Source organism: Crinia signifera, chromosome 2 (assembly GCF_055691185.1).
Source record: "Crinia signifera chromosome 2, ASM5569118v1, whole genome shotgun sequence".
NCBI classification, from domain to species: domain Eukaryota; kingdom Metazoa; phylum Chordata; class Amphibia; order Anura; family Myobatrachidae; genus Crinia; species Crinia signifera.
Window position 1 is genome coordinate 55,726,354 of NC_139218.1, and position 17,292 is coordinate 55,743,645.

A 17,292-nucleotide genomic window follows, 5' to 3' on the forward strand; every position below is an offset into this window, starting at 1 on the left:
CGAGACCGATGGTCGCAATGTCAGTCCGATGTTGCATATTTGGACACAGGCAGCAGTGGGCGTCTTCTTACACAAGAGGTCTCCAGCATGTTCTGAAATTATAATTATATATATATATATATATATATATATATATATATATATATATATATATATATATATATATATATATATAGATATAGAAGGGAGAAGACGGACGGCACTCGCAGGGTCTTTCAAACGCAATAAATACACCACACTTTGGTTTGTTTCAGGGACACTGACGAAAAATCTTTCAAAAAGATTTGAAACGTTGGAAAAACAAACCAAAGTGTGGTGTATTTATTGCGTTTGAAAGACCCTGCGATTGCCGTCCGTCTTCTCCCTTCTACATTGAGTATTTGCTGCAAATCCTCTGGAAAGGCACCTGGGCAATATCTACAGGATTCTGGAGTGCCAGCCATCTCGCTATCTATCTATCTATCTATCTGTACTTTTATGCCGGCACTCCCAACTTCCAATGTGCAAGGACCCGGTGCACTCCCAAATAACTTAATGCAGGAATCCAATAAAGGAGGCACACGGTATATACTTGCTGTAAAAACGTGTATTAGGGCATAGCGTATCGATACACTATGCCCTAATACACGTTTTTATAGCAAGTATATACCGTGTGCCTCCTTTATTGGATATATATATATATATATATTCGTAGAGCTTCTGCGTACAAAGACGCACTGGGAGTGCCATTCCACCTGTGAGTCAGCGCCTAAGGTGGTACAAATATAACGCACACTTTGCCCTGAGGCATTTCCCCCTTATTCTCTCCTCTTGCTTTTAGGAAGTAGTGTCTCACTCTATAAGCTGAGGTATTAATCACACAACGTCTGGTTTTAATCCACACGCTCCCAGTCCTGAACGGATGGTTATCTGGGGAAAGAGTATTCCCCTTAATCTCACTCCTCAGCCAAGAAAAGTTGAAAATGAAAAAAACAGATTGGAGCAGCCGCTGAGCAGTTTGCTCGGTCAGACGCTGCCTCTGGGAGATCCTGCTGTAGGTTTTTTTTTTTTTTTTAACAAAATATTGACTTTAACAACTAGCATTAAGGCCATGAGCATGGTTACACTGCAACACACAGTAACATCTCCTGTGTAAAAACAAAAGGCAGTTTCTTGTAAGTCCCTGTTACAGAAAACAGTGACATCTCTCAGTCCTATTTAGCTTTCCCCAGACACAGAGTCAAGCCTGAAGTCGTCTATGTATGGTTCTGAAAACGTCTGCAAGGACTTGTTCCAAAGCCCGAGCGGTAGACTGTAAGCAGTGATTTGCAAGCTGCTCTTGCCATGCGGATGAAATGCATAGCATAGCAACCCACCATAGACACTCATTGATCCTAACTGCTACCGTACAAGGGAAAAGCTTGAGAGGAGTTAAAATCTTCAAGATTGGTGGTAAAATCATGTCACTTAGGGTCAGATGTATCAAGCTACAAAAAGGTAAAAGTAAGAGTGATAAACAGCCAGCCAATCAGCTCCTACCTGTCATTTTCAAACCCAGCCTGTAACATTGCAGCTAAGAGCTGATTGGTTGGTTGTTTATCCACTCCACTTTATGACTTTTTGAAGCTTGATACACCTGGCCCTTTAGGAGTATAACTGGACATCTGACTTAGAAACTCGAATTGGGTTAGTCTAAATGCTTCTGGCTACTTTTATGAACTATAGGCCTAATAGGGCATACACAAGGTTTGATGTCTATTTTTCTTTTATATTTGGCTTATATAATAAAATTGAATCGAACGAAAAGGTGAACGGATTTAATTTCTATTTGGTCCTGATGCGCAGCCCCGAAACTGAATAGAAAAATATATTGTGCAGGCAAGACTATATACAGATCTGTACTACACGGTCTAAATCGAATGTGTACACAATGGCGTGTGATTCAATCCCGATTCAAACAGAAATGGTACTGTGTGCGCGCTACTTTATTCAGATGTGGTGGTCGGCAAGCTGGCGAATGAAAGTCCTACCAAGAGGCCAAAAAATCTCCAGCCTCGGGGGGAGATCCCAGCCTCATCCTTGGACAAAACAAGGTGGTATGCATCCCATCCTCTCCCCACCACTCAATCACTGACAGTTTCACATCGCAGATCCATAATGCAAATGCCCATTATGTGTCCGATACGGGATGCAGTCAAAATCCTGATGGTCAAAATCCCGAATGGGTCATAATACCGACAAGGACAAAATCCCGACATTTAAAATCCCGACAAGGACAAAATACCGACATATAGAATGTACAGGTAAAACAGTCAACATGAATTTGCGTAGACAGGTCACGAGATCAACATGGTTTTTTTCACTGTTTTTTGACTCGACATGTGCTGACAGGCGGTATTTCATGCCCTACCATCCACTAGGGCGTGGTGGGAAAATAAAATAATGTGCTGAGCGCAGCAAAGGCACCGTGCCTGAAGCATTGCGAGCGAAATGAGCGATGCGAGGGGCTGCGGTTCACTTCCAACTTTGTCCATGTCCACATTCGGGTAAAAAAAACAGTGAAAAAACCCATGTCTACCTCGCGACCTGTCGACACAAAGTCATGTTGACTGTTTCACCTGTACATTCTAAATGTCAGTATTTTGACCTTGTCGTGATTTTGTCCATGTCGTGATTTTGTCCATGTCGGGATTATGACCCAGTCGGGATTATGACCCAGTCGGGATTATGACCCAGTCGGGATTATGACCCAGTCGGGATTATGACCCAGTCGGGATTATGACCCAGTCGGGATTATGACCCAGTCGGGATTTTGACCCAGTCGGGATTTTGACCCTGTCGGGATTTTGACCCTGTCGGGATTTCATACCGAATCCGTCCGATACATGTCTAAAAGGAATGTACATTGGTGGTTTGCAGGATACACCGCTACTCCAACTAAATCTGTATCATGTCATATACCAACTGCACCAAAAAGACCCATTTAGTGCACTTTACGGTAAAATGTAAAACCTAGTACACAATATGCCAATTAAGACATAAGTGAGGGAAAAACACAACAGAGAAAATAAAAGCAGTAAAATTTAGGAAAAAGGTCACAAAAGGGAAAAACTGCAAAAGACAGGCCCGCTAGGTGTCCCATGTCATTCATCGTTAAGATTAATCTGAAACTTTATACCAGGCCTGTCCAAACTATGGCCCTCCAGCTGTTGTGAAACTACAAGTCCCATCATGCTTTGCCACAGTTTTGCTGTTAGGGAATGCTAAAGCTATGGCAAGGCATGCTGGGATGTGTAGTTTTACAACAGCTGGAGGGCCATAGTTTGGACCCGCCTGCTTTATACCAATTCCTTTGCTACAAAAATACTAATTCTAATAAATTAGTACAGTATAAGCAAGGTAAGATACAAAATGAAGAAAAAAAAAAGCACAGTACAGCAATTGCATCAGGTGTATGAGTACCCATCTATAGGTACTAGACTGCACTTATTACTCCACTTCACATTAAATGTAATATCACCAAATGCAATTTGGTGATATTACTACTACAGGGACAAAATGGTTTTCAAGTCTGAAAGAATGAGTCTGATTATCTAGAAATCAGCCTTACACATACTTGCCGACTTCTTCAAACTCCTCTCCGGGAGAAACCCGGAGAGGAGTGAGAGGGGGGCGGGAAGAGGCTACGCTTTGGGGGCGTCACTAAGCTCCGCCCCCATGACTGGCAGCTGTAACAATTTGCGGGCCTGTGGATGGTGGGAGGGGCTTAAATGTCACTAAATGCGTCATTTTAGCCCCGCCCCCTCCCCGCTGACCCGCAAAGTTCAGGGTTTACACCGCGGGGAAGGTGGGAACTGGGGCTGTGGGAAAAATGCGGGAGACGCGGGGAAGGGGGGGCCGGGAGGGGGACCCGATTTGTGGGACCCTCCCGTTCATTCCGGGAAGGTAGGCAAGTATGGCCTTACAGAGTGCAGTCTTTTCCATGATGGCACATAAGTAATAAGTGTCACGTTGGCATGTCTCTGCGTAGCAGATACATGAATAAATCAAAGATATCACATTGTATTGTGTCTATCCTAAGGGAATATGGAAGGAGTACCAGCCCAAGTCATTCCTAAGCACTGCAGCATACTCAGTCAGTCACGACACATAAGGGAATAAGTTGATTTTCTTTCTTTTTTTTTAACGAAATCTTTCTGTGAGTTCACACACAGTTTCTGCTTCTCTCTAGTCAGCTATTTATCACTTTCCTCTTAGAAAAAAAATAAAAAAAAGGACAAAAAGAGCCCTGACAGATATCCTGGATGAGAGTTCTGTGGTGGATGAAAAGGGTGAGTGGAGGGGAGGGGGTAACGCATGATGCAAACCATTTGGAGCTAAGTGAGAGTGCTGCCAATACAAGCTGCTTTATTCAAACAAGTAAGGAAGTGATGGGACATCCAGCAAGCCAGAGTGCGCGCACACACACTCTTTAGAAACACAGACACACTTTAGTCACAAACAACTCACAACACAGCATACATGGGAAAACACAAATAAAAAAATTCAGTCAGTATACAGATGCCTGCAAAACACATATACAGTGCCCAAAGGAACACATTAACCTTTATTTCACTTCATGATGGAGCTGGATGTCAGTGGTAGAAAGGTCAATATTTTCCCTTAACAGACTTCAAGACTTAACAGTACTCATTACTCCTGACAAGCTTCCCAAAATTTTGGGAGATGAGGTAAAAGAGGGGTGAGGGTAAAAAAAAAAATGACTTACCTTATCTGAACTTTTTTCCACAAAGCACGGCTCCTGAGGAGCAGCCAGAAGGGGGACAAACCCGGAAAGGAGCCTATCTTCTTCTAGGATCAGGAGAGAAAGGTCTTCATCAGGATCCTTATAAAGAGGCACTTCCGACTGGTTTACACAGGTCAACGTGTTACAGAATTCTGCCAACACACCCCACACATCTAAAGAAGACCTGTAGAAGAAGATGGTAGAACAAGGTTATTTTACATTGTTGGGCCCCTTCAGGACCACACCCAAAAAAAAAAAAAAAATCCCAGAACCAGCATCGCACAGGTATCTCACTAATACAATTCATAAGCACTTATTTTCAAAAGGGATGTACGGTACAAGGTCAAGACCCTTGGAAGACAACAACCATTGCTTGTCATCATGGAGATTAGAAGTGATTAATGGATGCAGCAATGTGTTCTACTTGAATTTTTGTGGCGTGTGGATGAGATAAAGCTTTATTAACATATAATGAGGTCTGACACATGTTTTATAGTACGCCTGGTGCAAGTTTCTTATGCACACCAAATGCTACCAGAGCATTTAATAAATTATCCAGTCAACTTGTTCTCCTTAATCCGGACCCCGGACCAAAGTTTGAGACCAGGCCAAGGAGAAGCATATTTCTAGTATTTAAACTAAATTTAAAAAAAAAAATGTAAAAGGAAACAAAAACCTGTAGCATTTCATTAAAGAACAATGGAAGGTGTAAAAAAGAGATGTAAGTTTAGGAATAATCAGGCTTGGTGGATGCAGAAGATAGGGTAACAATGACGGATGGAAAGTTCTGTGCAACTCTGAAAAGAGGAGGTTCCAGGTGCCAAATCTCTTAGCTGCCTCATTTGGCAGAGGTTCTCCTCCAGGAAACGCCCGCTGACACAAAACATCTTGCCATTGACCGTGCGATGGCAGTTTGAGAGAACACTCTGTACCACTGACATGTACTCCCCCCCCCCCCCTACAATAGAATAAGTCCCCCCTCACACACATCCTTTCCTGTCAGAGGGGTTCATCTTCAAGCCCTCCAAAAACTGTCAAAACGTGCAGATGGGGAGAAAAAAAGCAGGGGGAAAAAAAAGCAGAATGAAATAAACAGGGGGAAGGCTGGTCAGTGAGGTAATGGGAACAGTGTGGACTGTGCAAAGCCAAATAGTGTTTTAATAGTTAAAAAGGACTGAACTTGACATAACCCCAGGAAAGATCCTGTTCTGCCCCTCAGGTCTGACAGATATCAGAACACAGCAGGCACCGGATGCATGAGGAGTGGGGGGGCACTGGGCCTCCCAGGAGATAAAGTTGCACGTCCGTGCCTTTAACCCTCGGGATGCCCCCGCTGCCCACTTTGGGCCGAGCACTTCCGGTCACACACATCCTGTGCCAGAAAGCAGCGCCAAGTCACACAGAAAAGGCTTGCAAAGTAAACAAACCGAAAACAACAACTGTGACAAGAAGAGAGGCAGAGAAACAGATAATCAAGAAGCAGGAGAGTGGAAGAGGCCAAGAGAGGGAAAGAATGAGAAGAGGGGAGGCAAGAGAAAGTAATGAGGGGAGACACACTGAATAGAAGCAGAAGGAGAGAATGGTCCAACAATGATCAGGTTTCAGTCAGCTCAATATAACAGCCCGGAGCACCTCAGCAGAGTGATGTATTTTCACCTAGGTAACGTGACTACATGCTCTCCTCGCAGCTGGAGTTATGGAACCCTGTATGAGAACAATTATCATCAGGTGACAGACTGACCCTTCAAATTCCTCTCCCCAGAACTCTAATAAAGAGAAACGGCCAGTGGGCAGTCTGCGCAATTCTTAATGAACACTGCCAATGGGTACGTGAATATAACAATCACCTGGACATACTTTTATTAGCTTGGAATCCGTGCCAATAACGCAGAGAGTAGTTTGGTCTGTGACTGCTGTGAGACTAGTCACAGCATTTTATTTCACTAGAGGCCTTCAGGGTACCTGCAATTCCACAGTACCTAGCAATTCTCAAGGTGCCTCTAATATGCATTTTTTTTCTCTACATATTAAAATGAGGTAATTATAGGTAGCATGAGATGCTATGCAAGATAACAGTACATCATACAGATGCCTACAAAAACATAACTATGTTACTAGGTCAGCCTAAGGGCTACCTTAGGCAGCCCTTAGGTTTTGTCAGGACTACTAGTAAACCGTAATCATCAAAATTATAACAAATAAATTCTTAAATTTCAGTTTGCTTGTAATGAGTCTAAATAATATACTAGTTTCACTTTTTAAGTTGAATTACTGAAACTTTTTGCACGATATTCAAATTTTTTGTGTTTCACCTGTATTGGTTACTTATTCCTGACAGGTTCCAAAGCTTATTAACTAGAACTATATGCGACAGTCCACCACACACACACAACCACACAATTACGGAGGCATCAACTATAAAACATGTTGATCTATATGAAAAAGCCATATCTAGATTGGGTGCAAAAAAACTTCAGTTCAAAATGGCTTGCCGGAAGGAGCGAACAGTGATTGATTGAGGGGGGGTCATTGCAGGCTACTCAGAGGTAAGCGTGAGAGAAGGTATTAAGAAGGTCCTTTAATCTGCTCGTCCCCTGTCGGAGTACCGGCGGTCAGGATTCAAATGTCGGTATATTAACTGTCGAAATCCCAACTGTTGATATGCCATACCACACCCTTTCACTGTTTCTTTTGTCATTTATGTGTTAAATGCATTGCAGGAATATGCCTCGCCCTCAGACATCCGAAACTGCTCAGTGCTTTTAAAGAGTGCAAAACTGGACAGTAGAATAATGGCGGTGAGTGCTGTGGAGCGACAAATGACATTTTCCAATTTTGAGATCAAATAGACGTGTTCGGGTTTGTCAACTGCCAGTAAAACGTCTGATGCCAGAGTCTACAGTACCTGCAGTAAAGCTGGCTCTGTTTTAGCTGGTTTGGCATGGCACCGCTAGTTGTAATGCATGTTCATTAATGAGAAGTACAGAGCTGTTCTAGATAACTCTGTGCACCCTCTGTTGTGGCAGCTCTACGGGAACAACAAATGTTTTTTTTAGGACAACAATGTCACCTGTCAAGTTTCCAGGAAAATAATGGACTGGTATGCAGAAAATTCAATAACCTGCATGGACTGGCCAGCTCAGAATTTAGAACTTGACCCTATCGATAACCTCTGGGACAAATTGGAGTGACAAGTGCGTTTTAGGCTGACTCGATCTTCCTCATTATCACTGTATATAAAATATACCACCTGCTGTTATCCAGGAACTTGTGGACAGTTTGCCAAGAAGGGTGTCCGTAGGTCCACCACCTGCAGTAGTGATTACTGCAAAGTATTGACAAGAATCATATTTCTCTACTTGTCGTCAGTGTCCAAACACTTTTTTCTACAGTGTATAATATATTTGGTACTTGTGTATTATCAGGACGCCCGGCTACACTATGTTTTCAACGTAGGCTAAGCTACGTTGTCAGCGCCATGATAGTACAGCAGGCAGCAGGGTGGTGTGGTTTATACTTACCCTCCTCCGGCCCGGGCACCGCGTCGATCCCCTTGATCCTCGCTGACTCTTCGCGATCCAAGATGACTCCCGGCAGTCGCATTCAATCCCCCTGCTCCGACACTCGCAGCGGACGCTGTACGTAATTCAGCGTAGTGCCGCATCACATTGTTTCCCTGCTCCCCCAGCGGCACTACGCTAATTGCGAGTGCCCGGAGCAGGGGGGTTGAATGCGACTGCCAGGGAGTCACCGTGGATTGACGTGGTGCCCAGGCCGGAGGAGGGTAAGTATAGAGCAGCCATTTTACCCTCACTATCCACGTCGGTGTGGAGTTGATTTTATAAAGTGTGGCAAGCGTATCCGCGTCCGCTCGCCACGCTTCAGTGGCTCGCTGCTAACCATTACACCATCCGTAATGTGTCCACTAAGGACATCAATGTTACAGATGAATTGTATCCAGGGAAGTTAAACACATGTGACACCTGACCATCTTTCATTTGCTTGTACATTTTACATCCAACAGATAAACCTGTTTTGTGCTCCCTTTTCATTGAGTTTTTTGATCATTCACAATACAACCACTCAGGATGATCACCAGGAAGGATTTGCACTTCATGATCAAAAGCTGTAAGAGGAACTCCAAACCTCAAAACAGCTGTATAAACAACTGTTACTAAATCACGCAAAATTACCTTCAGCAGACACAATGAACAGATGAATAATTAGAATAATAAAATAATTCAATCTATGAATAATAATATGTAGTCATTCTTGATGGTCAAGGCAATTCTGGACAATGGGCTTAATATACAGTATGTTTGTACGAAGATGATTATCATGCAACCGAGCGATTATTGCACTGAACACGCGTGACAGTGCCACTAAGATATGGCTCACACGGAGAACTTTATTGCAGAGTGATTGAAAGGAAGTGGCTGTTTGTACCTGTTAATGGGAAATTGAGGGGAGTGGCTAGGGGTGTCATGGATGTTTTTTGAGGCATGTATTTTCTGATCACTGTGTAATTGTAAATGCATGGCATCTGAGGCACTACTGTGGCCAATCTGCGTAACCATAGACCAGGATGGGGAACCTGCGGCCCTACAGCTGTTGTTGAACTACACATCCCAGCATGCCCTGCTGCAGTTTTGCTTTTTGGCCATGCTAAAGCTTTTGCAGGGCATGCAGGGATGTGCAGTTTAACAGCTGGAGGGCCAAAGGTTCCCCATCCATGCCACAGACCAACCCTTAGCTGCAATGTTATTTGCAATTGCGGATATTATTATTGTTTGTTTACTTATATGGCGCCACAATGGTTCCGCAGCACCTAACAATACATAAATGAGCAAAAAAACAATTAAATAACAAATTACAGTACAAGGCAATTTAGGACAAATACATGTAAGAAAGTTGCAGGACACTGAAGCAATTATTAGGGTAGCTGAGATATATTCTAAGAAACGCACGTGAGGACAGAGGGCCCTGCTCATGAGAGCTGTCCCACTAATGTGTACACAATTGTGAATGAGTTTGTGATGATTTTCAGTGGGCATCAGCTTCACTTGCTACCAGAGAATCACTTGTAGCCCAGAGAATCACAAAAGCATTTGCAACAAATATGAATTAGGCTAAATGAGCAGTTGTAGCACCTCACACAGGACACTGGTACAGCAACATCGCTCATTTTACCACAAAACCATAAGGTGGTGCAAGGTAACATGAGTTATGTAGCTCAAAATTGAATCGGCTTTTTGGTTTATGCAGGTATCGGATGCACTGTTGGGTGTAGTGGTTAGCATTACTGCCTCACAGAACTGAGGTCTTGAGTTTGATTCCCACCAGTGTGGCGTTTACATATTCTTGCTGTGCTTGCATGGGTTTCCTCATACAATCCAAAATCTCATACTGGTAGGTTTCTGACAAAACGTAACCCTATTGTGTATGCATGTGTACATGTGGTAGGGAATGTAGATTGTAAGCTCTATTGGGAATGGAATGAATTGCCAAACATTCCCTGTACATCACTGTGAAATATGTGAGTGCTATATAAATAACTGTTAATATGTCATACTTGCCTAATTTTAAACTCTCCTCTCCGGGAGAAGACCGGAGAGGAGACTGTCCGTATCACGTCTGAGGGTGGGGCCTGATGTAGACGTCATCAAGCCCCACCCCCAGCACGGGAAATCCCCCCGATTTGCGGGGCCTCGAAGAGGGGGCAAGGCTAAATTGTGCTCTTTGCATATTTAGCCCCACCCCCTTCCCACGAGAAGCCGCGAATCCCAGTAATTCAACGAGGCGGCCGGGCAGCTGCTGGGGAGATACAGAGGGTGATGCAGAATCCGGGAGGATTGCCCACCATTCCAGGGTGCCAGGGGGGACGACGACGACTCGATTTCCGGGACACTGCCGGCCAATCCGGGACGGTAGGCAACCCTGTAATATGTTGCCATTTCAAGTAGCACTATATTATGTTTAAACACTTATTGAGATTACATTTTTTTAACAGGTGTTAATTTTAATTTACTGTATTAACATAGCGTGCAGCAAAGTATGAGCGTTACATAAAATAGTTCTTTAGGTTTTCATAACAAAGACTGGTACTTGTTTCCTATCTGGGCGCCCAGGTTTTCTACGTACGGCACCGTACTGAAATCGGATCGCATCGCATCGTACACATACACGATATTGAACGATGCGATGCGATGCGATGCGATCCGATTTCCCATAGGAAACAATGTTAAATGGCTCAATTTAGCCAAATTATCATAGGAACAATAGTAAATGGGCCAAAAACACCCCTGAACATTGAAATGTCCCCCCAAAAGTAGTTGACGCCACCCCGCCATCATAGTGAACCCGAAGCGTGGCGAGCGCAGCGAGCCCGCGAGGGGCGGCGGTACGCGTCCTCCGACCTTTTCATGCCCTACTATCCACTAGGGCGTGGAGTGAGAATAGAATAGTGTGGCGAGCGCAGCGAGCCACCGAGCCCGAAGCGTGGCGAGCGCAGCGAGCCCCGCGAGGGGACGCGGATACCTTCACAGTTATACGCGTCCCCTCGCGGGCTTCCCAGGTGTCCATGGCGACGCGGACACCTGGGAAGCCCGCAAAGGGACGCGTTTACCTGTGAAGGTATCCGCGTCCCCTCGCTGCGCTCGCCACGCTTCGGGCTCGGTGGCTCGCTGCGCTCGCCACACTATTCTATTCTCACTCCACGCCCTAGTGGATAGTAGGGCATGAAAAGGTCGGAGGACGCGTACCGCCGCCCCTCGCGGGCTCGCTGCGCTCGCCACGCTTCGGGTTCACGTTGATGGCGGGGTGGCGTCAACTACTTTTGGGGGGACATTTCAATGTTCAGGGGTGTTTTTGGCCCATTTACTATTGTTCCTATGATAATTTGGCTAAATTGAGCCATTTAACATTGTTTCCTATGGGAAATCGAATCGGATCGCATCGCATCGCATCGCATCGTTCAATATCGTGTATGTGTACGATGCGATGCGATCAGATTTCACTACGGAGAATAGCATGGTGCTCAATTAACTTAGTGGGCGCCCAGATAGGAAACAAGTACCCAAAGACTTAACGACACAGTCACCCATAGGTGGAGATAGAAGAATTAAAACATGCTGACAGGATGTAAGAACAATGGGGGTTACTCTGGTCTGTTTGCACTAACCATTTGCAGGACCGATGGTTGATGCATGGACAGTGTCATTTTTGTGCATACGCCGGGTATGTGCGGCCACGGCGAACGTTCTGTTTGCCGGTTGCATGCACCCAAGGTTGCGGTCTGGAGGCAGCAGCGGCCTATAGTCGCGACCATGGGAAGGACCAGTGTTTCATGGGTGTTCCATTGGTAATTGGGCTGTGATGCCGGCAGCTGACATTACCGTATGTCAGCTGCCCACCCACTTCCTCCCAAGGGTGCACAAAAATTGAAATGTCACTTAGATATGAGTGCACATTCCACATCATTGGATGGTTGGCCCACAGGCTGCGAATGGATTGTAATGTTAAAAATCAATTTGCAGGCCCTGCACGCAGACACACGCTGCGAGGGGGGTGGTGGGAGTTTGGTGGACTTGCAAGGCTGTGAATTCGCAGCCTTGCGAATCAACCAAAATAACCCCCAATGCTCCTGATAGCCTGATGCCAAATTTCTGTTGTCGTGGTAGCGGACATATGCCATTATAAGTTTTCAAGTAGTTTTATTACTTCATAAAGTTCCTGTAAAATGTAATGTTTACAATACAGTAAAAGTTACCGAACCATCTACGCATTCTGCAGCTGATCTTCTGACCTGCAATAACTGGCAGTGAAAAAAGGCACAGCTTATGCTTCAGCTACAAAAACACAAACATTAAAAAAAAAAAAAAGTTTTATATATTTGTTGGCTGTATACTCCTCAAAACATAATACTGTACAATTATTGCTGAAACTATCACTTCTATACTGAAATGCATTCATAGTGTTCATTCTAGCACCCGTCATCTTTGAAACCCATGCAATTCCTGTTCCCTGCCTGGGGTGTCGCTGTCTGCTGTGGTGTTTCTAGCACAGGTGTGGTTTGCTTAAAAACTGACAATCTATATGGAAGACTTTAGAGGACCGTACAAAATATTAAAGACAGGTCTAAAGCAATTAGTTATCACTACTAAAGACTGTTCTAGGAGTGCTGATGCCATGCCCTTATCTAACATGTAATGTGTATCTACTGTAATACTTTATGTACAATAACATTTTCTTAGCCAATTACCTGCTTTCAAGGTGGATAACTGCCCAAAGCTACTGGCACTTTACTTTAAAACACAGTCCCTCTCCACTATAGTGCCTATTACGTGGTCTTAGCAGTTTATCCTAATCGCTGCTTGACTTTGACACCCCGACCTCCCGACCACTTTGGCACCTTAACGAAACTCTACTCTAAAAATACCACTTTCCAGGATACAATAAATTCAGCTATTACCGATTACTTTTCTCTCAACATTGATGACTGCACCCTTCACTCTACTAGTATAGGAAGCCCACATCATTAGTTATGCCTCCCCCAGATCAACACAAAAAAAAAATTATTGTCCCTCACAGACAAGGTTCACAGGTGCGAATCCCAACATTAAGAACACCCTTCTCGCACGCTCTATAACCAACTCATATCTTCTAGAATTTCCTTAAATGCTCTTCAGGCTGAGAGAACCGAAAGGTCTCTTTAATGGCTTCAGCAACGTTTCTACGAAAAAAGCAACAAAGCGGATTCTTTGCTTGCAAACAAGCTAAAAGCGTGGAGAGCCTTGATGGCTATCACAGCCATGAAGGATGATAGGAGGTTCTCCACAATACAACCAGACTTCCATTTATGCTCTAAATGTTACAACAATTCGGCTTTAAAGGGAATTTTTTTTCAGGCTATATAAGCACTATATCATGACCCACCAGCCATGGTCCAGGCGGGCGGCCTTTAATCGGAACCCTTTCCGATTACCAAAGTAACTATGCAAGGTTGTTCTCTATCACTCCTTATTTTCACTCTCCTATATGAACCACTCGCTCATTGCATATGTTCTTACCCAGACATTGGGCAGTATTCAATGCCGCTGATTTGTCGCTTTTCATGGCAAATGCGTCCTATTTTCGTGCTCCCTAGCGATTTTTTTGACTGGAAAAGTCATTCACCATATTCAATGCTCACAATTCGCCAATGGTGAACTATGAATGACGGACAATACGCCGTTGGCTTTTTAATGGGTTTTTCAATGTGATTCGCCGTGACTCGCCATGAGTGTATTCAATGCTCGGATGGTGAATTTTTTTTCTATGTGAATTTCGCTGTGTGGCATCTTTTTATGGTGAACTGGAATGTTAAAAATAAAGGGTTTTTTTTATTTATTTGGTGTAAAAAAAAAAATCAGTAATTTTATTCTGTGAAGGGGTATGCGATTTTTATTCATGTGTTTGCTGCACATGAATATATATTCAATTTTTTTTATTTTTTTTTTACACACATTCGTCAGCGGGGGGCAGGGAGTAGCTCATTAAATATTCACTTCACACTGCTCCCGCTCATTACATATGCACGAGCATCAGGACATTTTAGCTTAACTTTTGCAGGATGGTGGTCTTGGATTGCAAATCATTCAATGCTATTTAAATGCAACCCGAGTAAGCCAATTGAATGCCTGGCATGCTGGTCCAGGTTTTCATCAATATCTATGTTCATGTATATTCAATAAAAATGATGTGATAACAAAAAAACAAAACATAAAAAAGGACCTAAAAAGTTAACTTCACAATTATTTCTTTACTTATAGATTGTAAGTTTGCGATTTTGGCTATCTGTAAATACCCAGTTTGTTGTATCACTGTCTTCAATTGTAAAGCGTAACAGCATATGCTGCGCTACAGAAGAAACTTTAAAAAATGAAATAAAATACTTAACCAGTTTATTCATTACCGGATCACAAATGTACCTCGCAAAGCATTAATCACCTACAGGAGAAAGGAGTATAATATCTGCAAATGCGGATAGCAGAGGAAACTGAAGTAAAGCACAGTGGACTGGCTGGGGTGGTGCGTACAGCACAGCTGTCGATGTAGGTTAGGATACAGGCCCCTGCTCTGTGGGTCTCGCACATAACAATTGGCTCCCCCTCCCATTGACATATGGATGGAGTCCTAAGCTCTGTTTATTTCAGCAGGATGGCAAAAATAACAGTTCATTTACTTTTTATTGCCTAAAATTCCAGGGTTTAATATAACTGTCAGTTTGAGTGGAGGCCAGCTGCTGTTTGATAGGTTGCAGAGTGTTCAGTGGTCCCCTCTCAGTGGATGCTGGTATTAATTAAATCACGTTCTGGGGAACAGACCCAATTTTTTTTATATAGAACTTGCCTCTGAGATCGGGGCAAAAAAACATGGAGAGGTAGAATGGACATGATACCTCATCAGGAGACAAGTAGCTACATGGACTGCATGCACAGCAGACTCCAGGTAGGAGCTCGGAGGACATTATGGCTATTGCCCACTGTGACCCTCCTGCAGCACAAAATGGCAGCATAGATGGTGTTACGGTTAGCACTACTGCCTCACAGAACTGAGGTCATGAGTTCAGTTCCCACCAGGGCCCTAATTTTGCTGGGATTGTATGTTCTCCCCATGCTTGCGTGGGTTTCCTCTCAGTAATCCAGTTTTCTCCCACAAACTACAACACACCATACTTGTACTGTATGTCACATGGAGTCGGACAAAAAGAAATAAAAAAATAACCTAAACTGTGTGTGTGTGCGTGTGTGTGTGTGTGTGTGTGTGTGTGTGCGCATGTGATAAAAAAAATTGGACTTCTGTAAATAATAAAACGTTCTTTAAAACAGTGCATAATGTGTGTTCTACTCTATACTTTATAAATAAGTGGCTTACATCATAGACTCCTTCATCGACCTGTACAGTTGACGTATCGCTCGCATGGGGGGTGGGGGGCATGGATTCCAACCAAAATCAGGCCCTATATACTCACATAACCAAGATCTCATTGAATGAGATTGCTCCATAATGTAATAATGTATTAAGGTTCTTAAATTGGTGACAGTGAAACAAGTGCTCTCCGCTCTAAAAAAACAAAAAACTGACACATGTAAAAAAAAAAAGATGGAACCCAGTTGTTGTACAAAAGAGCACAATGCACCTAAGCATATACAATATAGTACATTGGTCACTGAGACCTGAGGATTGTCATAGTGCTGAACCTTGCATTAAGTTACTTTATTGGACGGCTAGTTCACACAATATGTATGTTTATGTTCTCATACCAATATACAGAAATAATAAATGGTCCCTAATTCATTGCACATTATTCAAAATATTTGATATATACAAAAAATGTTCTGCCGTTTATATTGGGGAGATCACAAAGCAATTTAATAACGCGAAAAAAAAAAAAAGTAGTACTAATGGTTTAAGTACATATATTCTGTTTGCATCAAATCCTAAATCCTTATGCAGCCCCGCACCATCAGAGAATGATACAGAGAATGATACAGACACACCTGTTAATGGTCCAGTAGAGCTTACAACGCTCTCTCTCTACTACAGGATCACACATATGGAGTCATACTAGATTGCAGGCTACAAAGTTGTGAATGGAGAACCTGCTTACGTCGCTGGTAATTACACAATTCTATTGCTCTCCTAGAGAGAGGTCTGCAAATAACAAATCAAACATTTACTTTTCTTTTATATAGCCAAATACCAATTGCATTACTGTTTAACATCTACAGAACACAAATCAACCACACTTCCATGCATAACGACCGAATGCTTGTGTTGACTTAATGCAAGTCTACCTATTCCATGTGTCAAACTAGTGACTGTCTACCTATAATGGTTGAAGTTCTGTCGACCCTATGAAAAGGAATGCACATACAGTCTCACCATTTTAGATAAACCACTCTCATTATGTACAACAATTCTTCTCTTGTAAATGGCTACTTGAGCAACGCTATTCATGTTTGCATGATAGTCTTAACAGATTGGCAGAAACCAGATTGTAGCCGTACACATGGCTTAAAGTGGTCCTGGAGACGTGGTGGTACGCCTTTCCCCTAACACTGACACCCCCCCACCCCCATTAGACCAGTGCCAGGGAATTTGTGCCCCACCTCCCATAAAGGGATAATGGTCCCACAAGGAGGGGGTGTGGTCACACAATACTAACGCCGCTTTTTTTTTTTTAAAGCGGCAATCATTTACACGGCAAAACAAGTTTGATTTTGCAGTATAAAGGATTTCTTGAGATCTCTTACCAAATCTCTCACTTATGAATCTCTCATCCTATTACATTTCACCCATTGTCCACAGTTGTGCTGCTTATAAAAAAGCTATCTCTGACAATCCAGCAGCTCACTGTTCATGTCCCTCAGCAGTTCCATGCCCTGTGTACCTCCAGCAGCTTCCCCACCACACCTTGTCTTCACCAAGCACAGAGCCTGCTCTGCTTAGTAGCTCTTCTACACTTCAACGGAGGTTATGGCATG

At 43.4% G+C, this 17,292-nt stretch overlaps 1 protein-coding gene across 3 annotated transcripts in view; it reads right to left on the reverse strand.

The window, feature by feature from the left end:
- SMG6 (SMG6 nonsense mediated mRNA decay factor) overlaps positions 1-17,292 on the reverse strand; it is a 244,565-nt gene that overhangs the window by 92,680 nt on the left and 134,593 nt on the right. For all 3 annotated transcript variants that reach the window (XM_083172152.1, XM_083172151.1, XM_083172150.1), the window contains exon 13: positions 4,748-4,949. In XM_083172152.1, coding sequence (XP_083028278.1) covers positions 4,748-4,949 — 202 coding nt within the window. The remainder of the gene's footprint in view (positions 1-4,747; positions 4,950-17,292) is intronic.